This window comes from Chelmon rostratus, chromosome 18, assembly GCF_017976325.1.
Source record: "Chelmon rostratus isolate fCheRos1 chromosome 18, fCheRos1.pri, whole genome shotgun sequence".
Lineage (NCBI taxonomy): Eukaryota > Metazoa > Chordata > Actinopteri > Chaetodontiformes > Chaetodontidae > Chelmon > Chelmon rostratus.
The window spans coordinates 959,198-981,221 of record NC_055675.1 but is presented as its reverse complement, the minus strand read 5'-3'; the positions used below and the strand labels follow the sequence as shown (position 1 = coordinate 981,221).

Sequence of the window (22,024 nt, the reverse complement as noted above, 5' to 3'; positions counted from 1 at the left end):
CCTAATACGGTATGGAAAAAAAACATTAAAATATTGTGATCTTTGGAGTTGTTTTATTTTCTCTCCTTGATTTGAACAAATGGAGACATACAGAACAAGTGCATACAAGGTCTCGTAGAGGGTGCGCATTAAATCTTTAAATCACATTGCACGAAGTGCACAGCATGGTAAGAATAATTAAAAACAACTTACATAGAAGGAATTGAATGAAAAAAGAAGAGAATGAAGAAGGAGAGAGAGTAAGGAACAAGGGGGGTGTTAGGAGTATGTGTAAAAGTCCAGGCATATCAATAAGCAACAAAAAGAGCAGTGGCCTTATAGATCACAATCTTGGATCAGAATTAAAATAACAGAAACTTGGAAAAGTTAGAAAAGTAGCAATATAACTTAAAATTATTTAAAAACCAGTTGAAGGAGGGCTTCACGTTTCTCCACTTACTACAATATAGATGATATTTACCCAAAAGTAATACAATATTAACCAAATTGGAGACAGGTGCATTCAAATTGTCCACAAAAGAGAATGTGAAGGATTTCAAGGGTTGGAATGTTGTTAATCTTAGTCGATAGCCAGTTTCCAGTCTCAGACCAAAATTTCTGAGACACAGGACATGAAAAACACAAATGTTCCAGTGTTTCTTCTTGTTCATGGCAGAAGGCACAGGGATCTACTTCAAATCTAAACCTTTTCTTGACAAATGCACTTGTTGGACAAAACCTGTGGATTATCTTAAAATGAGTTTCTTTGACTTTTGGGGAGATAGGCCATTTTATAAATTTGGCGAGAACCTTACTCCTAAAAGGTACACTTGTTGACTCCAGAGCCAATCTTTGGAGTTCAGTAAGAGTTGAGGAAGTAGGCGAGGTGGGAATGGCGGACATGGCGGACATGGCTTCGGAGCTGAAATCGGGGAGCGACATCTAAAAAAAAGGACATGGGACCATCGGTTAATAAAATGAGAAGTAGTTTATTTGAACGAGTCCGGTCAGAAAATGATGAAAGAGGAGACATCTTGTGTATGAAAGTAAGCAACTAGCAGGTGTAGGTTTAAAAGTAATAGGTGATTACTGTAATGGTAGGTTCCACAATCAGAAATACCTTATTGGGAAACTGGATCATGTTGCTCCTCTCTAGATAGAGGATAAAGAAATTATAGCAAAGAAAGCAAATACAGGTTCAGGAAAGCAAAAGCGAATAATAAGTACAAATATTTGCATTGCACTACAATATATAGCAATATATAAACAATAGAAATAAGAAACAGAAATATAATTACTCAAATTAAAAATTCAGTAGTTCTAGAGGTGAAAAATGATTGCACAGTGTAATGTAGTGTAGAGTAGCCTACAATTCAACATATTTTAAAGTCAAGATATTTTTGTGCATTTTTGTCCATCTCAACAGTCATACCACACACAAATCTGCATCTGTATTGGTGGTCCAGTCCAGTTTGTTGTTGAGGTGGACACCCACGTATTTGTGCTCCCCCACAATCTCAATGTCCAAACCCTGGATGGTCACCGGTGTGATCTGTGACACATCATCAGAGAATTTCTGGAGGTGGCAGCTGGTTGAGTTGTGTCTGAAGTCTGATGTGTAGAGCGTGAAGGGTAAAGGAGAGAGCACAGTACCCTGCAGAGCCCTGGTGCTGCAAACTACCACATCCGACACACAGTCTCGAAGCCGCACATGCGGCATATCTCACACCGTTGAGGTAGTCGATGGTCCATGCAGCCAGGTGGCAGGCAACTCCGGGTCCTTCCAGCTTCCCCCTCAGCAGTGATGGCTGGATTGTGTTGAAAGCACTGGAGAAGTCAAAAACATGACCCTAACTGTGCTCCCAGTGCTCTCCAGGTGGGAAAGAGATCTGTGCAGCAGGTAGATGATTGCATCTTCCACACCAATGCCTGGTATGCAAACTGTAGGGTGGCCAGCTCACTGCTCACCAGGTGACGGGGGTGGTTAAGTAAAATCCTCTCCAGGGTCTTCTTCAGGTGGGAAGTTAAGGCTACAGGCCTGAAGTGGTTGGGCTCTCTGGGATGCACAGTCTTTGGAACTGGAACCACACAGGAAGTTTTCCACAGGGCAGGAACTCTCTCCAGGGTGAGGTTAATGTGGAAGATGTGCAGAAGTCCCCGCAGAGTTGATCTGCACAGTCCTGAGCAGTCTGGAGCTGATGCCATCAGGGCCAGTAGTCTTCCTTGCCTTCATCCTCCTGAGCTCCTTTCTCACCTGACTCTTAATTGATCTGACTGGACCTCTTAGCTCTCAGGTTTAAGTTGGGCAGAATTATGCTGGGAATCAAGTGAGGTTAGGTTAGGGCTGCAAACACAATTTTTGGAACAGGTTGTGTTCAGGGTGTGATGAATCTGCAGTAATATTTCCAAGTGCTAACTGGGGGGCAGATTGGCACCATAGACATTCTGTATTAGACAGTCTTGACTGTCTGTTTGGTGGCTGATCCAAACAAGACAATGATAGATGAACAGAGAACTGACAGGATTATTGCAGAATAGAACTGCAAGCAGCAACACTGAAAGCAGGCTGAACTTCCTGAGCTGGCGCAGGAACCACATATCTCTGCTGGACCTTTTTGATATTGCTCTTGAGAACAAAGTTGTTATTTTTTGACTTAAGTAATATGAGATGAGCTACTTATATTTTTGCTAGTCTTTTTTTTCATCAGTTTATTCTTTCGCTATGAGCCAGAAATAATTAGCCCAGATGCGTAATACATTGGCTAATAATGAGCCTAATCTTCGTCCATTCTGATGAGCTAACCTCAGTCCATGTTCAGTTTAACAGCTCATTCAAAATAGCCACAATGTAAAAAACGTGCTAGTAGTGGGATTTCCCGCTGATGACCACTGGAGGCGCTGTGACCTTTCAAATCGTATCGTCTTCACCTTCCTCCGCTCTTCCAACAGTGTCTTTGACTTTTAAACATGGCTGCGCTCTGGTAAACAGCATAGCACTCATTTTCAAGCTCTGTTATTTATTTTTCCAAGAGCTGTCGTGCATAGGTTTGAGCGGACATGTCGGACAAAGAGGTCGATAAGGGAAAGGAGAGTCCCAGAGAAAAAGGTTACAGGACACCCGGGCTGAGGGGCGCACAGACCACCACACTGTTCCGAGCTGTCAACCCTGAACTCTTCATAAAACCTGTAAGAATCACCTAAAGACTCGCCTGTAAGATAACGATGAAACGTGGTTCTGCTTGAAAATTCGCATAGAGGTTAGCCTGTTTCGTGCTTCAATGTTTGGAGTTAACTTCCATTTAAGCACCTTTTTATAATAAAGACAATAAAAGAAGGAGTCTCACCCAAGAAGAACGAGCAGTTACTTCATGACTTCCCCCATGTTTGACTTGTCCAAGTTCAGCATTATGTTCATATTGACGTGAATGTCTGAAAGTGTGAAAGTTCATTCTTTACCTTGGAAATAGTAGTCGGACAAAATAACTTTCAACCAGGGTCCACTTATTTGATTATTAAACAGAAGTCTGTTGTTTTGCAGAATAAACCAGTGATGGTGTTTGGACTGGTGACTATCACCTTGTGTGTGGGCTATCTGGGCTACCTGCACGCCATGAAAGAGAACGACCAGCAGCTGTATGAGGCCATCGACAGTGAAGGAGAGAGATACATGAGGAGGAAGACTTCCAAATGGGACTGAACACACTCCAGAGCACTATGTGTGTGTTTGTGAACTGTACAGAGTGAATTAAAGCCTGGCTGGACTGAAACAAGTTTTCTCTAAATGCTTCAATGACCTTAAACTGGAAAATTTAAAAGCAGACATAATGCTGATGACCATCATACTCTCTGCTTTCTATCATTGTAAATTGAAGGTCTTTGGCTTTTAGACTGTTTGTTGTTGTTTTTAATTTGTACATTATGAAATCACAGTGTCACAGGGTAAAACAGTGACATTTCATGAAATAAAAACTACTTTCATGAAAATGAATTCCAATAAACCAAACAAAAAAAAAAAATCACTGCATATGAATTTGTGTGTCACAAATTATAGATTAACACTGTTTCTGAATTCATATATATGATTATTTTCTTAATATATGTACTATATTTATTGGTGTAGTTTTGGCCCCCACAGAGCTCTCTTATGTATGAATTATTATATTCTGATGATGGGATGGACAGAAAAACAATGTGTTGTCACCAGTACCCACATAAATCCTTCATTGCCTCAATTAACAGGCAATGAAACCTTTTCACAGGCTGCAGGTAATGAATTAAGATCCTTCTCCTGTTGGGTGACTCACATTGTAACGGGTGCTGTGCAGCTGAAATCAACAGCTTCATCACACACAGACATTAGATTTTTTTATTACAACAAAAAATAACTTCGAATACAGCTGAAAAAATACAGTGTGATCTTCAGATGGTACAGTTGTCAGCTCAGAGGAGAATGTCAATGGTGCTCCATTATTTGGCTTTCTCATCCTGTAGAGAGAAAGAAGATGCAGTGGGTTTGCAGGAAAACACTATTCAAGTAGTCGTGTTAAAATGAGGATATTCAGTCTATTCCAATATTAAAAGAAGCTGTTTCAGACGGTACCTTGATGATGTTAGCCAGCTCCTGCAGCGTTTGTTCATATCGGGCTACCATACCCTTCAGGTTCTCGGGTTTGACGATCTGCTTTTGAATCCCAGGGCTTCCTGCTTCCACCACCATCTGGAGGAAGTTCTTCTCCTGAGTGTGGAAACAGGACACGTGTATTTATTATCCTGTTTACACTGATCATGTGTCTGACTGCCTCTCTCACCCATATGTAATTATGTATATACTGCATGTAGAAGTGGTTCACCTGTACTCCTAGCAGAAAGGTGAAGGCCAGGCCTGCTTTCCCTGCTCTGGCTGTTCGTCCAATCCTGAACAAACAGAGAAGCCAGAGCAAAGTCTCAGTCTGATAGAGCTACACAAGACAACATGGATGATTACCTATGATCCTGATTTTTGACAAAAACATCCTTACAGTGTCTGAAAACATTAGAGAGAATTGAAGGACAGCTCACCTGTGAATATATGTCCTGATGTACTGGGGTGCATCATAATTCACAACACATTTGACCCCCTGGACGTCAATGCCTCTGGCAGCTGCGTCTGTGCTGATCAACCTTCAGGATGACACATCAGTTTCAGTTATTGCTCACAGTGCAGGAAGTAATGAATGGATAATTAAATAAGTAAACATACAAAATTAAGTACACACACACACACACACACACACTCACTCACTCACTCACTCACTCACTCACTCACTCACTCACTCACTCACTCACTCACTCACTCACTCACTCACTCACTCACTCACTCACTCACTCACTCACAGTTGGATCTTTCCTTGTTCAAAATCCTTCAGTGTCTTCTTTCTCTCACCAGGAGACAGTCGGGAGGAGAACTCAGCAGCCTGAATTCCACCAAAAAGCTGCATCAGCAGGTAAAGTCTGAGGAGGAAAACCAGGGAGACGATGCAGAAAGAGGTGACAGCACTTGACTTTTGAAATTATGCGCATGAAAAGAACGGGTGTTGCATCCAACCTGTGTGCAGCTTCTCTGGAGTTGGTGAAACAGAGGATGGGGTTGAGCTTCATGCGCAGGATGAAGTGGAGCATGAGGAGGGGTTTTTTGCTTAATGTACAAGGCACATAATACTCCTAAAAACATAAAGATGAAGAAGAGAATAGTGACCCAGATCTTTGCTAGTTTCAGATCATTAATGTCTCTGCACTGCCATGTGTGCCTGCACTCCTTCCTGAAGGTCAAAGGTCATTCTTACCGTCAGACCCTGGGGGAAGTCAAACCGGTCTTGTTTCTGGGTGGGGGCTGCTGGTGTGGTGTTGCTGCTGCTGCTGGTGATGGAGCTGAAGAGTCTGGGCTGGTGGAGGCCCAGCTGCTGCAGCTTCTCTGGGTTCTGTGTGAGCGTGGCAGAAAACAGCAGCTTCTGTAGCGGCATCTGAGGCGGAGACAGACTGAGACAACAAACACAGTCAAAACTGAAAGTAGTGCATTTTTTAAAGCTATACAGTAGCTGGTTTACTACACAATCGTCATGCCATCTCATGTAACCACATCCAAGCTCAGGTTTGGGTTAAACCTTGTTAAAATGTTTGGACATAAGAAGGTATTTCTGTTATTCTGTCCCCTTCGTGTGTGTAAATAGGGTGGACAAAACATTAGAAACACCTCTCAATATAATGCAGCCCAGCACAACACCACCTTTGTGACATCATTGAGAAATATATATTACAAAAACATTATGAAGTAGAATTTGTGGCAGAGCTCTTGTATTGGATTTCATTAGACTGTAGATGTGTTTCCAATAAAACAGCCACAGAGCCTTTGTCAGAGCCAGCCTTTAAACAACAACATGTCTGACTTGCTCAATGTATGCACAATGAAATGATGTACAGTCCATCTTGTACATGGGCACTCATGCAAGGACACGCATGCGGGTGACATGGTACTCCTTCTTGCCAATGGTTTCCCATTATTCCACTGTTCAGTATGTGGTGGTAAGGCACCAAGAAATGGAGCAATGCACCAGCAAATGACATGAAATAAGAAGGCTGCTAGCTAGGAAACACCAGTGGAAACAATACAGCATTCAAAATCAGTTTTGCTAAAGTTAGGGTTAGGGTTAAAAACGTTTTTTAGATTTGAAGGATACACACACACACACACACACACACACACACACACACACACACACACACACACACACACACACACACACACACACACACACACACACACACACACACACACACACACACACACACACACAATGAATTTAAACAGAAACAGCTTGCTGAACAATGGACACATTGTGCCTCCTTTGTTTATCTATAAGAAATGTAAAAATGTTCATTTGTGAGTTTACCAAGTTCCGTGCTGTAACGATTTTTGTACTTCTGACTGAGCCAGGTTAGCTGTTTCCTCCTGCTTCTAGACTTTATGCTAAGCTAGGCTAACCATGTCCCGACTCCTGCTCTGTCTAAGCATATTTTCCAAAATGTTGAACTATTCCTTTCATGAAAATGTATCATGTTTGAACACGAAGCTTATATGTACTCTGTTCAAAAATAAAACTCCACGTTCCTGAAATATCAGAGTTTCATCTCTACCCACTGAAAAGCGACTCACCTTGCTGCTGTGAGATACGCTGGCTCAGTCCGCCTGAAGATGGACATGGCGTCTGGTCCACTTCCTGATCTGTACACCGCCTTCACCACCTGACTGAGCCAAGACTGGTGCATGCTGTCAATCATCCTGTCAGCCTCGTCAATAATCTGGGATGGATGACAGAATGAAAGCATCCATCTTAAAAATGTACACCTATGAGTAGACTGTGGACTTCAATGGTTTGTAAATATATTGGGTTGAGTTATCCAGCTTTGATGAACTCACAAGAAACCTGAGGTGTTCCAGACATAAGCCTGAATTCTTGTTGATGTGATCAACCAGTCGACCTGGAGTAGCCACGACGATGTCTGCTAAACTGCATCTTATGCCGCCTCTGGAAGAAAAATCAGACCGAAAATACTTTTTTTTTTTTTTTTTACCAATTACAGTACAAATACCAAGTCCTGATCTCACGTTCATATTTTTCTCCTAATACAGATGAAAACTTAAAGCTATGTGCAAAATTTCCTAATTTCTTCATTGACTTTGACAGTTTAAAGCTAGAAACATTTTGGAAACATTTTTTGTTATACTTGTTGAAATTCTCTTCACATCCACACAATCAATAAATCAAATGCTCTAACAAACGTGTTGCAGGCCTGCAATAAGTCCATCCAATCATTTCATTCGGCCTGAATGAAATGATTGGATGGCCTTCTTGCCTGTCTATCCATGCACTTGCCTTGCTTGCGCTCTCTGCCTGTGCAGTCATTGCACATGACTGGAGTCTTCACAAGCTCGGCAGACTCATTGCTAAAGCAAGCTAGTTGCACAGGAGTGGCAGAAAAAGTGCAGCCAAAATTTCCCAATGCTACGTGCTAGTTTGAAAGCTGTCAGCACTAACGATAGTCACACCGTTTACATTCATTTTACACGGAAGCATTTGTAGAATACTTTTCAATATATTGTTAACAGAACCAATATGTTACTGAATGTTGTCAGTCAAACAAGAGCCGAAAATCCTAAAAAGTGAATTACAAATCAGACCAGAGGTTAAAGGCTTCACAGATTCCCTACAAAGGAGGATGCATCAGCCAAATGGATTTTGTTACAACTAGGTAACCCAAATGTTGACCCAATGTTTTTATCAATGGTCAACAATTTATTTATAAAGCCTTGAAGCCATCAGTTACAAATGATAAACCCTGTATAAAGTATGCCTACCTGCATTCAGAGAGTGAAGCTTGCTCTGCGGCGAAGGTCTTCTGACCAGCCAGCATCACCACTTTCAGAGTGGTTCCCTCAGCGTATGATGTGAACACTTTGTAAACCTGCACAGGAGAACATATCAGCTGAGCTTCTTCAACCTTTGGAGTAAACATTACTGTATTATGTGATCCAGACTGTTTTTAAACATTCTGACCTGCTGGGCGAGCTCTTTGGTGGGCAACACAGCCAAAGCCCGGACTTGACACACCACCCTCTCCATCAGCACCTGATGGTAAAGAACATCTTTATTTCATCCAGTCTTTCTACATGTTCCCTCTTAACACATACACATGCAGTAGTGCCTATACATATTGTGTGCATGCCTTGCTCAAAGGTACTTAAAAGAGACGGTGGGCAGCTCACCTGTATGACAGGTATGACAAACGCAAGAGTCTTGCCACTGCCTGTTGGTGCGGACACACAAATATCTCTGGGCTTGTAGCCGCCTCGTCCAATCAGCAGCCCCTGCTGTGTGCTCTCCAGGATGGCAGGGATGACCTCTGTTTGCACTTTGGAAAGATTACAGTGTCCTTCACAACTAATATCTCTCATGTGCAGACTTAATACACCAATAGTTCTAAAACTTCTTCAAATCACCACATCACTTCATAGTGAAATTTTCCATTCCCTTGCCTCACCCACTCATACAACACATGCACTCTTTTCCACTAAAACAGGGCTGGATAATGTCCGGACATGGTGTGGCGTACAAGACTGTTTGATCCAAAAAAATCTCAGGCAGCAACTGCTATTTTTCTGAGATAAAAGAAAACAACATAAAATAGTCGACTAACCATCCTTCTGGGTGGAACACGCACAGAGTGGTTATGTTGATGTGTCAGTGCTCAATGATACCAAGTGTCTGTGAGATCTGGACATTACCAAGAACCTCTCAGAGCTGAACCTCGAGCTCCAGCAGCTTCTCAGCTCTCTGCTTTGTGTGTGTGAACTAACAGCAATGTTAAGTGAAATAAAACGGGCCTATTCTCAATCACTGCTGCTGAATACACACTAATAATATACAGCTTGTGTCGTTACCTGGAAAAAAGTGGTGAATTCCAGTATTTTGTAATTTTTTCACGAGCTGAGCAGAAAGTCCTGGGATGTCGGAGATGGGGGCCAGGTGGCTTTTAATGTCTCTGTGAATCACATCAGGCTGAGCGAGCCACTGAGGCAGGACCCTGTGGACCTGTGAATAGAAGAATACGCACACTGTGGATGAATACTGATGCTGTTGGTGAGCCCCGACCCTTCGGCACCAGAAACAAATCACTGTACCTTTTGGGCAGGTTTGTTCTCAAATCCTCCCAGAACTGTGAATCCAGTTGGAGCAGAAGTCTTCCCTGTGGTTTGTTTTGGTGTGTCAGTTTCTGCCTCTGCCTCCTCTTCTTCCACTGTGTCCTCCTGTCCAGCCAAGTGAGTGTTTCCAAGACCCGCAACTGAACTGCCTAAAATCCAAAGATCATCTCAGGCATGTTACACACATAACTGGACTACTGAAGTGAATGTAACCCCCTGATTAAAACTCACTTAGAAAAATAAACTGAAGAGTTACAGTTACTAGAACAGGAATGAGTTACTTTTCATTCATAGTTTGAACTTTCAGTTGGTATTGATGATATTGATCATCACAATATTTAACAAATCCCCTGAGATTAGAGATTTTACTCTGACCCAGTTCTAATCTGCAGGGTGATGTTTTTGAAGATACAGAAGGAGGCTTGTTTGGGCACAGAACTGTATGGACAAAAGTATGAGGGCAGCCTTGTCTACTGATGCTGGGTTTGAGACTAATATTGATATTTTACAACTCTAATAATCTCGAATAATGTTTTAAAAAACAAACAAAACAAAAGAAAAACAAAACAAAAGAAAAACAAAACAAAGACATTTCATTAACAAATGTTTTGATAAAGATCTTCAAAATTGGGTTATTACGAAACTGTGACTCAGTGAGCAAGACAGTTTACTGCTGTCAACAAAACAATTCTAAACATGGAAGTACATTTTAACGTGAAGTCATTAAATTAGTATTACTAACAACTATAAACAACAACTCAAATACAGCAAAATACAACACAGATAAGACAGAAAACGTTTAAATGTTTAAAAACTGTGGCTCACATGTCGAAGTATCCCCGAGCAAGATACTGAACCCAAAGTTGCTCACTGTGAGTGTGTTAATGCTCGTGATGAGCAGGTGGCCTAGCCATGTGTGAATGGGTGAATGCTGTATTGTATTTTTCTATTCTGTTGCTATTTTTTTCCTACTGCTATTGCCTGCTGCCTGTAACACCTGAATTTCCCCGGCTGGAGATTAATAAACTCTTATCTTATCTGAGTTCATGACTACCAGTGACTCTGTTCATGTTACAGATATTGATTCCATCCATTGCTTGTTTATATAAACATATTCATTAGTACAGTTTTAAATGAAGCAGTGAGTGAACATTAATGTCAAAATGACCTTTGCCATTTCTGTCCTACAATTACCAGCAGACGTGTATGTAGGTACCCAATCATGTGCAGTAAGGTAAATCAGTTGATAATATTGCCTATGCCAATGTGTCAGTTGGGATCTTAAAAAGGCATAAGGCACAATATAACATTTAAGGCATGTCATTCATTGACCATAGAAATAACATGATATGAATGTATTGCTATTCACGTGAGAGTATACAAAAGCAAGAACGCACCTGGCTGATCCTTCTTCTTCTTCTTCTTCTGAGTCTCATTTGCATCTGTCTTGTCCTTCTTTTTCTTTTTTACAGGGTCATCCTGGTTATCAGAGTCTGAGACAAACAGAGACACTACTTCTGACTTCCTCTTTTTGCAGCGTTCAGGTTCTTGACTGCAGTCCTTGTCAGCTTTTCTTTTCTTTTTGACATCCTGCTGTTCTGGCTGTTCTTCAGGTGGATGAGATCTTTGCTCTGTCAAACTCTGTTTCTGCTTTTCTTTGGCTTTCTTCTGCAGTTTAGCCAGTAACGCCTGAGAGCGAGACTCCTTCGAGACGCTCTCATCTTCCTCCTCTCCAAGATATCTGGAAGCAGCATGACAGAATACAAATTCTTCAGTCCACTTCTTCCATACAATCACAGCACAGCAACTTGTGGTCCATTTGGTAGCTTGTGACTTGTTAGAATGAAACATCCTGAGAATGCTTCAGTCTCTGCTCTGTGAAGTGTTGAATCTATGAAACTGATGATTTTATCAGACAGTGTCTGTTCAGAACTGGTGTGCTGCATCTGACACATAGTGGTGACAGAGACTGCATTCAGAGCTCAGACACAGTGATGACGTGAATTCATTCAAGCAAAGTAAAGGAAAGGAGAGCAAGCTTTGAGAGAAAAGAAGAGATCATTTCTCTTCGGAGATTAATAAAGTATCTATCTATCTCTCTATCTATCTATCCACCAGAAGGCCATCAAACAGATCAAGGCAGAGAGAGGAAGAGAGCAGACAGACCTCTTTCCATATTGTTTTAAATTGCATTGTTAGTATGAATCGGTCAGTGCAAATGTTTTAATATCTAAAATAAAACATGTTGCTATGGTGTTTGTGCCCAAATATCTCTTGTATCTTAACTCCTTTCAGTAATACATTTACTTAGTGTACTTTAAACAAAGAAATAGTTAATCGTCTTCTATTTACATGAAAATCCGATTTTAAAATGGAGCAGCTTTTTGATTGAATATAGAAGTGAGTCGAATATTTTGACCAATTAAAGACAACTTCACTGCATGTTAACGTTAGTTTTGCTGCCAGATGTGAACATTTTGAAGCTCAATGTCTTAAAAGCACTTAAGTAAAACCGTGTAACTCCAACGTCAAATAGAATGAACATGTAACCCTAACCAACGATGTAAGTCTAAAGCTTGAAGTTAGAGAAAACAACAACTTACCTGTTCACAAGAAACAGAGACATTTCAACAGCAACATGAAAGAAACTTTTTGTACACGTTTAAGATATTCACACGGAACATCAATTTAATCCATCCAGATTCGTAAACAGCTCCGTTTCTTTAAACTACTGTCAACGCTGAATTTTTACTGAGCTCTAAGAATCACCACTTTCTCATGCTTTTTCCATAACGTGAGAGACGCACGTTGATGACGTTCTGAGCCAGTCGCATCGCATATGTCGTCAGCAGTCGGGCGCGGCAACATTAGTTTGACTTGACTGCAAAAATTAAGGTGAAAACAAACAAATTAAGCCAGAGCACTCTGACCTGCCACAGACTCAACCTCTTCCTCTAAGTCTACAACAGAATGGCCATTTAGATATTTTTGTCTTGAGTTTAGTAAACTCTGTGTAGCCCTGTGGTAGGTTGGCGACCTGCCCAGGGTGTCCCCTGCCTTCGCCCGAGAGACGGCTGGGATAGGCTCCAGCCCCCCCGTGACCCTGCAAAGGATTCAGCGGTGTATAGATAATGGATGGATGGAGTTTAGTCAACGGCGGGTGCATTGCAGGCTTTTCGTTGTAAAGAGCGCCTCCTAGTGTCATAACATAGAAGTCACATGTAAAAGCTGCTTAGTCTGCAGTTAACCTTAAATTTGGAATATTTTCGATGAAGTTTCTGTGGGTTTAGGTTTTTTGGATACTCATTTTGTTCCACAGAAGGATTTTGCTTTTTAAAGCCTATTCTTGCTGTGTAAAAAGGATGATTATTATCATGATTATTATTATGATTATGCTTCTGACTGTATGGATTTCTGGGAAACACATCAGTTTGAGATGGTTGCACAGTGGAATGTAAAGAAACAGAAAAACGTCAAAACAACAGACTAGCGAAGTGGCTCAAACTGAAATGACGCTTTTTCATTAGCACCTTGTCCATTAGCAGCTTGTCCAGTCTCTCTTGTGGTTACTGGTGACTGGAAAACAGATGACAGATGAAATTACTTGTCTGATGAGTCAAACATACTGAAGCATATAAAGAAAGATCTGTGCCTGCTGACCATAACACTATGGTAAAATTCGACCAAAGCACAGACTGCAAGCTTTCCAGCTACTCCTAACGCACCTAACTTCTCCATTGTTGGGTGTTAACATAACTTAAAACCCACTTGAAATAATCAATAATATAACTCAATTTACAAATTTAAATAAACTAATCTCTGAAATCTACAGATTTATTAATCTCAGGGAATTCTATAACAGTCCCAGACCCATCAGGGTTGGTGGCGCCTACCTCTTAAAGGGGGGAAAGAAAATGTAAAAAAAATAAAATAAATGAATTAAAAGGTAGCATGTATGAAATAGAAACAGTAGTTACCAACCTATTGAAAATCAATCTCTTGTCCTCACAGTTGGGCAGTATAAAAAGAGCTTCGTGCAGAGGTTGCTAAAGGTAACGTGTTAGCATAAAATACTACTAAATATGCTGCACTTAAACAATCTTCTAAGTCCTTCCCATAGCTATCATCAACTGAAACTGAAACTAAAACAGAAACCTTAAGAATGCTTCATCTGAGGGTGTCAAACAGGCTCCAGGTGGGTGGTTTTGTATTAATCAAATCTCTGGACAACATGGCTTTGTCTTCTAGTTGGAAAGTCCGTTCCACCTGCTGCTTACAAACAGAACAGCACTTAAGGTCGAGGGCAGCGCAGACTGGGTTCATACCTCAGGGTGCAGATCGGCTCCCCCAGCTACTCCAGAGGAGGTGAAAAACGATGGCAAGTGGAAGGGTGGTCCTTTATTGTCTTCCTGCTGCTGAGTGAGCTTGGGCAGGCGTCTGTGCAAGGCAATCCAGAAAGTGAGTGTGAGTGATCATGCTTGTGACACTGGCAGTGTTGCTGATCATCATCACATGAAGGAATGCTCTTTGCAGATCATTCCAACACTGGACTGAACTCTGAACACAAACAAGGATCAACAAGCATCTTACTGCTTAGCAGACTGAACACACAGACACACAAAAACAAAGAGAAACCCGACCAGCGGGTTAACAACCCCCTGGACTGCTTGAACTCAAGAACAAAGAAGAAAAGGACAGTGCTGTGGTGAAAAGGTATGAAAAGAACAATAAAGAAAAGAAACAGTGGTCAACAACCTCAAATAGCAAAAACTAATTCTGCCATCAGCCTAATGATTGACTATGCATGTGAGCGTAATCTAAGCAATTGCTGGTTTTGCCAGAATCAATGAACTCTCCAATGTTTACTCCCATTCATTCACTAAAGCTGAATATAGACTGTCAGTTGGAATCTCGCTTCTCGAATAGAAGGAAGGGATGATTGTTACTCTTCAGCCTACCTAGCAAACTCAATGATATGAGGACACCGCTAATTTTGTTGCAAAAACAACTGATGATCAGTATCTGCCAGTTGGGCTCGATTACATTACCTGTTTTGTATATTTAGCTTTAATTGACATTGGATAGATTTCAATATATTTCTCCATCTCCCAGGGGACTGAAGGTCTCAGCAGATAGGCCGTGCAGGCTGGCTAACTGGCTCCCAGGCCTCACATGCATCCTGGAAAACCGGGAAGACAGCTGACCAATTTTCATGAAAAACACACAGATAATGAGAGAAGAAGTTAAATGTCTTGGAAAGTCTTGTGTTGTCCTGGCAAATTATTTCAGCATTCTCTTGTCTTAAGCTGACAGTGAAGTAACAAGCCATCTATCTGAGCCCCCCCAAACGCCATAACACCGCCATCTGAAAGCACTCAGTTATGTTCATTAACATTCAATTACTAGTTTGGACAAGAGTATTTTGAACAGGCTGCTCTTGGTTATGTTGTGGAAACACTGTGATCACACTGTCACATGGTGGCACTTGCAGGTTGGATGACATTACAACTTCATTTGTAAATATTAGTTACTGCTGGCTGGTAACTGGTAGGTTTTAACAAGTTTATAGATTAACTTTGCTTTATTCCCAACTTAAATAATGGTAAATTGGCTAGCATGTTAGGTTCACTTGCTGATGCTGATGGCCTTGGTGGCTAGTTTTGATGATTTGGGAGGTATCTAGTTGATTGATAAATTCTAGCTTTGTACTTCACAAATATAAAGTTAAAACCACTGCAGAATAACATAAAGCAATATATAATAATAATCTATTAACTGGACATTAAACTGATGCGAGTATATTGGACAGTGTCTGTTGTGTACAACACATGGCTCACGATGTGTGTGAACCTGTAATAGGCTTTGCCATTTTAAAAGTGTAGGAAATCACCTGACAGGGAAGAGACACAGGCCTCAGGTTACATGTATTATTCATCAGCAGTGTAATATGAGCTGACTCATCAAAGTTACATGTATCAGGCCAGGTGGGAGAATAAGGAAATAAAACACAGTTGATAATGTGTGTATTTGAGGTTATTTCAGCATTCACCTCCCCCCACACCGAGCCTGAACAGAGAGGCAGCAGATATTATTTGCATTAGACAGCTCCATGGTGATGTTGTCTGTGTACACACTCGCTTCACTTCATACTGACATGTTTAACAGGTGATCTGGAGGACGGCTCCTGGTCACACAGCTTCTGATAATTCACAGTCAGCTCGAAAGACAACAGCGTGTGATGCTGCGGATATCATACCGTGGTGTTTGCAGTAAGGTGGTTGTGGTTGGATGAGGTGTGGCACAGAGCCGTGCAGGTGTTCAGCAGAGGAGACACAGCACAGCCCCGGCACTGCCAGCTGTTACTCACAGGAGAAACCTCCCAGGCACCTCCGGTAAGTCCTATCTGACAAAACTCGACACAGCTTTTTAGGAATGTTTTGATCTTTTATAGGATGAGATATCAGCACGTGAGGCACACACTGAAAAAGTGCTCCTGACTGATACTGTCAACAGAACCCATACAGTGAATTATTACTATATCAAACTGTTCGGCATGGCAACCACCCTGGTGTTGGTTTGTGGTCATTTGCATATTTGCAAATGTGTTTGCTCCTCTGAAGCAGAGTTTCAACAGAAATAATGCAGACAGGTTCTGCATTATTACCTGACTTGTCTAGCTGACCTGTAGAAGGTCCTGAATCTGAATTTCTATTCTAGATATTTCTAAATAGATGTATGATTCACCAAATTACCACAAACAGGTAGACAATAGGGGTGTACAGCTCTTTATGTATGTTTGTCAAGTGTCAAGTAACAACAGTGACACTACACCCACACAGGAGAAACACACAAGATTATAAGATTTCAAGAAAGGTGGTAAAATATATTTAAAATAAACAGAGCCCAGGAGGCTATTCTAAACTGCCTTCTCACACTCTGAGTGTGTTCTGTGGATTTACTGCTAACGACTGTCAGCCCATTTATTACAAACTGCGTACACTCTACACTACATAAATAAGCTGTGTTTACTGATAGTAAATATAGGTAAAAAAAATGCAAAACTCTCTGTACTTTATTCAATTTCACTTAACTGCTGGTTTATTCCCTGACAGGAGACTAAGACGAAGATGAACTGGGGCTTTCTGGAAAACATCCTCACTGGGGTGAACAAGTACTCTACTGTGATTGGGCGCATCTGGCTCTCTGTGGTCTTTCTCTTCAGGATCCTGGTGTATGTGGCGGCAGCCGAGCAGGTGTGGAAGGACGAGCAGAAGGATTTTGTGTGCAACACCAGGCAGCCCGGTTGTGAGAACGCATGCTTCGACCACTTCTTCCCCATCTCGCAGGCGCGTCTCTGGGCTCTGCAGCTCATCATGGTATCCACCCCATCCCTGTTGGTGGCTCTGCATGTGGCCTACAGGGAGCACCGGGAGGCCAAACACAAGCGAAGATTGTACAAGGACAAAGGAAGCATTGATGGTGGTCTGTTCTGCACCTACACCATCAGCCTTGTCTTCAAGACAGCCTTTGAGGTGGGCTCCCTACTCGCTTTCTACTTCCTGTACAATGGCTTTGAGGTGCCCATACTGCTCCGCTGTAGCCAGAATCCCTGTCCCAACACGGTGGATTGTTACATTTCCAAAGCCACAGAGAAGAAGATCTTCCTCTACATCATGGGCTGCACCTCCATTCTGTGTATCACTCTGAATTTTGTGGAGCTTATGTACATTGTGTGGAAGCAGTTGTGTAAATGTTTCACCAGGCGGTACATCCACATGGAAGAAAAGGCTTTCAGCCACTGCCGGCCACCTGTTTCCATTGTCAACAAGTTTGCCTCGAATGAGCTCATCGTAGACACAGAAGACAGCACAAAACAGCCTGCATCCACAGCTGAAAACCAGCCAGTCCAGTCCTCGAGGGCTGGGACTGACTGAACACTCATGCTCCCAGTGAAACCACAGTGAAACTTACCTGCTTACCTGACAAACTGGCATGGACAGTGCTGACAAGTGGCAGTTTGTACAACTTCAACGGTATAATTGGGCCTAAATAGAGAAAAGCTATGGTGAGTGTCACATTATTTATTAGGTGACTTTACTTACAGACAGTAAATACCAGTTAAATCGTTAAGGAAATGTATGTAATTACACTTTGATTTTTTAACTCCTGACTGGACAAAATCTGTAGTTAAAGAATCAGTTCCACATTGCTCCATTTCAACTTTAATAGTTGTAACTCAAATTCAACACCTCTCCCTATTGGTTAATCTGACATTCTGCCAATTTTACACATGAAGATCCTTTTACTCATTATCATAAGCACACACTATTTAGCCTGTGAAAACATTTGTATGTCTTCTGATGCTTAAGTAGCATAAATACTTAAAGACTTGTCCCTATTTTAAACATGACCTTTCTGTTTCAGCAGTGCTTAATGCTCCATGTGATCCGTCTTGTGGGTGCACAGGTCAAGTATTTAACATCAAAAAAGTCACGTGACCTGGGAAGACATAGGACGTACCGTACATAAGCCCACGTCATCATGAAAGATGTCCCTTGTAGCTTTTCACTGGTAATCCATGAATGCAGAATGCATCAAAGAAAGCCTATAGTGCTTAGTTTTAGTACAGTTTCATCCCCCAAGGGCTGCGATCACAGCTACACTCCTAACTCTTAGCTGTCTGACCTGATGCTGTTTTCACCTATTAGGCTTTTGAGTGTTAAGTGTCTCTCTTTGTTAGCTTTAGGAGAAGTTTTGTTTTTTTATAGGGGCCTGTTTTCCGATCTCCTGTGAAGTTTTTTATTGCTGTGTTCAGTGTTTGCCCTTGCAGTGATCAAGGTGCTGGCTGTTTATTTTCCTGGTAGTGTTTTTTAGCTTTAGTTCATATATTCCTCCCTGATGAGTGCTTTCACTTGTTAAAGCGTGTACCCCCTTAGTTTTGATAAAAAGAGAGTGGGTAAAGCTTCTTTTGTTGTGATTGCTGTATGGTGTTCTGTTGCTGTACGTTAAAGAAGCAGCTTATTCGCCCCCTATTTTGTAAGTTAGCAGTACTAGTTTACTTGGGCCTTGTTTTGATTTGAGTTTCAGAAAGTAATCCTGGTTCCTGATCTCTCTTAGTTAGGAGGCTTCTGCTCCTGAGCAAATTGTTGTCTTGGGTGAACTGGATTGGTTCGCAATTTAAGTCGACACATTAGCGTCAGAGTTTGCGGAGATTAAAGATTTACTCCTCAGCCTTCAGTCAGGCAAGAGGGCTGTGGCCAGGGTGGACAGGGCTAGGGCCCCTACCCCACCAGAATGGAATGAGGATGCCCTGTCTACGAGGGCATCCAGGGTAGTCTCAGCAGCTGCTTCAGGCACAATTAAGCCAGTGTCCTTACGACGCTGGCATTTTTTTCATCTTAAGAGTCTTAACACACCCCGCCCCCCCTTCTACCAGAGCCTCAGTGATGGCATGTCTGTAGGCATTTAACAGGAACAACAGGAGGTTGAAGTATGGCCTTTTTCTTACGCTGTTGGGTATGTTGACATCAGCGGCATCAATAGTGCAGATGGTGATGATGGTACTCAGTACTCAAACCCTCTTACCATCAGAAATGGGTTGTCACAGAGGTCTATCCTTTGTCCTTTTACAGTTTACACTATGCATAAATGACATAATTCTTCCAAATCAGTACATCAATGCCCATTTTCTGCTGCTGATGCTAATTTATATGCCCCAGACTCCACACCAGCCTAGGCCCTGACTCTGTGTTAGTCTGCCTTTGATGCTTTCCAATTATTACTCCTTAATCACAGACTAGTTTTAAATGCAGATAAAACCAAGGTCATGGTATTCTTTTCACCTCTGCCGGTGACTCTGACTGTCCTGCCATTAAAACTGAATCCTAAATACTTAGGAGGTTTCAAAGTTCATATTCAACATCTGATTCAAGAAATAAAAATCAAACTTGGCTTCTTGTGTACAATTAAAGGAAGTCTGTCTTCTTCCAACTGCAAAACTGTTGTGCAGTCAGCCTTCATGCCTGTCCTTGACTATGTAGATGCTCTGTATTGTCATGCTGCCCCGTCAGCAATTCAGCTGTTAAAACCTTCTGTATCATTGTGCTTTACCCTGTCTCACAAATTTCATGCTTATCATTGCTTCCTCCATCGTACACTTGGATGAACTTCTTTACAGTCAAGATGAAACAGCCATTTTGTGTATTTCATCTTCACCTTTAAACCTCTACTGTTGAAGCACAATCCTTTTCACTTAAATCTATACAGCACATCATCCGGTGTACTCTAAATCATTGATATCCAAATATCCTTTATGTACACTCTAATGCCTAGCAGAACTGGTTTCAGGTACTATGCACTTTTTAAATGGAACGGACTGCAAACTGCCCTCAAACTAGATTCCTACATTACCCATGGAGATTTTAAAGCTGTATTATCTAATGTTTCTTTTATGAGTCTTGTAACTGATTTTATTAATTCCTTGGTTATTGTGTAGCTGTGTTGTTTCTGTTTGCCCATTGTGTTCTCGTGAATGTTTGTTGTTCTCAGGTCTCTCTTGGAGAAGACTGCCTAAAACAAAATCTTAAACACTCAACCAGCACATGTGTGACATGGATAAGATCCAACTGTTTTTCCCATATGTGTATATATGTAAATGTATAACATATAAAATATATAAATACAAGAGATAATTCTGGCTTGTATGGACATTATACATAGCATTTAACATAGCTGTAATGTCACTAGTTTTATTTTAACCCTCGTATTGTCTTCCCATCTACTATATGATATGCAAACACTTGAAAACGGGTCAAAATTGACCCGAAGACAATAGGAGGGTTAAGTTTCGTGTTGACTCAAATAAAGTCTATTATTGTACACTGTTGTTCACAAGCATTATTTGACTTATCAAAATTAACCATATAGCCAAATATAAGGCCGAATTCTGTGATACATTTGGTCAAAAATGTAATGGGGTCTGTCGGTGTCAAAAAGATATCATAAGTGTACAGTAAAATCTTTTGTTGTTTTTGTCCCACAATATTTGGGTTTCGTCTGACAGCCATCACTGAAGGCTCAATAGACACAGCCAATAGACAAGAGACAGTGGGCTTCCTTGAGCCGTGCCTCCTCTCAATTTAAAGGGAGCAGGTAGCAGACAATTTGCTAGAACCGAGGATGTAGGTGCTTTATATAAAAGTTTAATCAACCCCAGAAAATTTGACTGAAAGCCAGATGTCATTACTTCACACATATATTCCCATTAAAGTATGTCAAATGCCTTTTCAACATCCATAGGAATGATAGATGCTAACGTCAAATATTTGTGGGAGCTTTCCAAACCAAATCTTATTTTGTTGGACATCAGTGCTTTTGTATCCAGTTCTCAGATGCATTTAGAGATAAATATGCAGCTCTCAGTAGATATCTCTTCTAAACTGTCAATCAGTTGCTCACCTCAGATAACTTGATCTGTTTCCAGTTACTAATCAAACTGCAGATAGTTTGATTAGTAACAGTTATGACTCAAGAATGCATTTACAGTTATCTTTAATGCAGTTACAGAATGTCAAATTTAACTATTTTGTGTCAAACTGCTGGCCACAGAAATAACCAAACAACCCCCATCAACAATAAAACTAAACAAACATAAAACATTGTGTATGTACATTGTGTAAGTCTCAACCTAACTCTGGGTCCCAATAGCTGCATAAACAGGCAGATCCCACAGGAGTACAGGTTGTGTGTTGAAAGCGAGTAGCCACAGAGTACGAAAAGTTTCATTGCTCTTTTTATAGTTCTAGATGTATATGGTATGTATAGGGCATGTGTGTATGATGCATGGGAAAGAAAATGTTTTTCATTTAATGATAAGCATCAAATTAAAGACTGAATTAAAGCTGATCTTTACCAACTCTGTATAGACAGTTTCTGTTTACAACTGATGAATGATTATATTTTAAATCATTCGTATTCAAAGGTCCAATTCTTTCTCACCTACATAGCGAACACTGTTTAATAGCTTCTCTGCAATGAGCTGCTGCTTTGATTGCCAATTCATCCATGAGAATAAATAAGACGATTAGTCACCAGAAATGAGAAGTGACACAACAGCAACACTGTTAAATGACTCCTTGAAGTCCTTTGCTCATCCATTCGTATCCTGATATGAACTTGTTCTGAAGTGCATCTTTTTTCCCCCACTTATCTCACCCTTTAAATGGAAACAACACAAGTTTAACATGTACTACAGAGTTGTAAATAATAGTAGATGGTAAACTCATTTTTGTAAATACACTACTCCTTGCT

General features: G+C 41.1%; 3 protein-coding genes across 4 annotated transcripts; 2 read left to right on the top strand and 1 right to left on the bottom strand.

The window, feature by feature from the left end:
- The first annotated feature begins 2,944 nt into the window (after positions 1-2,944).
- Positions 2,945-3,977, top strand: smim8 (small integral membrane protein 8). Its single transcript, XM_041959155.1, has 2 exons — positions 2,945-3,165; positions 3,518-3,977. Exons 1-2 carry the CDS (start codon positions 3,037-3,039, stop codon positions 3,674-3,676), a joined length of 288 nt encoding a protein of 95 aa, XP_041815089.1. The 5' UTR covers positions 2,945-3,036; the 3' UTR covers positions 3,677-3,977.
- A 354-nt stretch (positions 3,978-4,331) lies between these two features.
- Positions 4,332-12,494, bottom strand: ddx51 (DEAD (Asp-Glu-Ala-Asp) box polypeptide 51). Its single transcript, XM_041958989.1, has 16 exons — positions 12,319-12,494; positions 11,113-11,456; positions 9,695-9,864; positions 9,455-9,605; positions 8,780-8,925; positions 8,571-8,642; positions 8,372-8,478; positions 7,433-7,541; positions 7,169-7,314; positions 5,802-5,994; positions 5,564-5,679; positions 5,353-5,469; positions 5,038-5,139; positions 4,830-4,893; positions 4,580-4,714; positions 4,332-4,464 (listed from the first exon to the last, which is right to left on the bottom strand). Exons 1-16 carry the CDS (start codon positions 12,339-12,341, stop codon positions 4,447-4,449), a joined length of 2,013 nt encoding a protein of 670 aa, XP_041814923.1. The 5' UTR covers positions 12,342-12,494; the 3' UTR covers positions 4,332-4,446.
- A 3,425-nt stretch (positions 12,495-15,919) lies between these two features.
- On the top strand, positions 15,920-21,164 carry gjb7 (gap junction protein beta 7). Of its 2 annotated transcripts, XR_006007681.1 has the most exons (3): positions 15,920-16,107; positions 16,828-17,780; positions 18,140-21,164. XR_006007681.1 is itself a non-coding variant. In XM_041959116.1 (2 exons), the coding sequence occupies exon 2, from the start codon at positions 16,843-16,845 to the stop codon at positions 17,647-17,649; it is 807 nt and encodes a 268-aa protein (XP_041815050.1). In that variant the 5' UTR covers positions 15,920-16,107; positions 16,828-16,842; the 3' UTR covers positions 17,650-21,164. The 2 variants fall into 2 exon arrangements, 1 of the variants encoding a protein (XP_041815050.1); XM_041959116.1 differs by having other exon boundaries at positions 16,828-21,164.
- The last annotated feature ends 860 nt before the right edge of the window (positions 21,165-22,024 follow it).

Coding starts and splice junctions, on each gene's coding strand:
- smim8 (XM_041959155.1), top strand. CDS start 3,037: ATGTCGGACAAAGAGGTCGATAAGGGAAAGGAGAGTCCCAGAGAAAAA. Junction 3,166..3,517: donor CTGAACTCTTCATAAAACCT/GTAAGAATCACC, acceptor GTTGTTTTGCAG/AATAAACCAGTGATGGTGTT.
- ddx51 (XM_041958989.1), bottom strand. CDS start 12,341: ATGTCTCTGTTTCTTGTGAACAG. Junction 8,643..8,779: donor TTGTCATACCTGTCATACAG/GTGAGCTGCCCA, acceptor CTTTACCATCAG/GTGCTGATGGAGAGGGTGGT. Junction 4,715..4,829: donor CCTTTCTGCTAGGAGTACAG/GTGAACCACTTC, acceptor TTCCACACTCAG/GAGAAGAACTTCCTCCAGAT.
- gjb7 (XM_041959116.1), top strand. CDS start 16,843: ATGAACTGGGGCTTTCTGGAAAACATCCTCACTGGGGTGAACAAGTAC.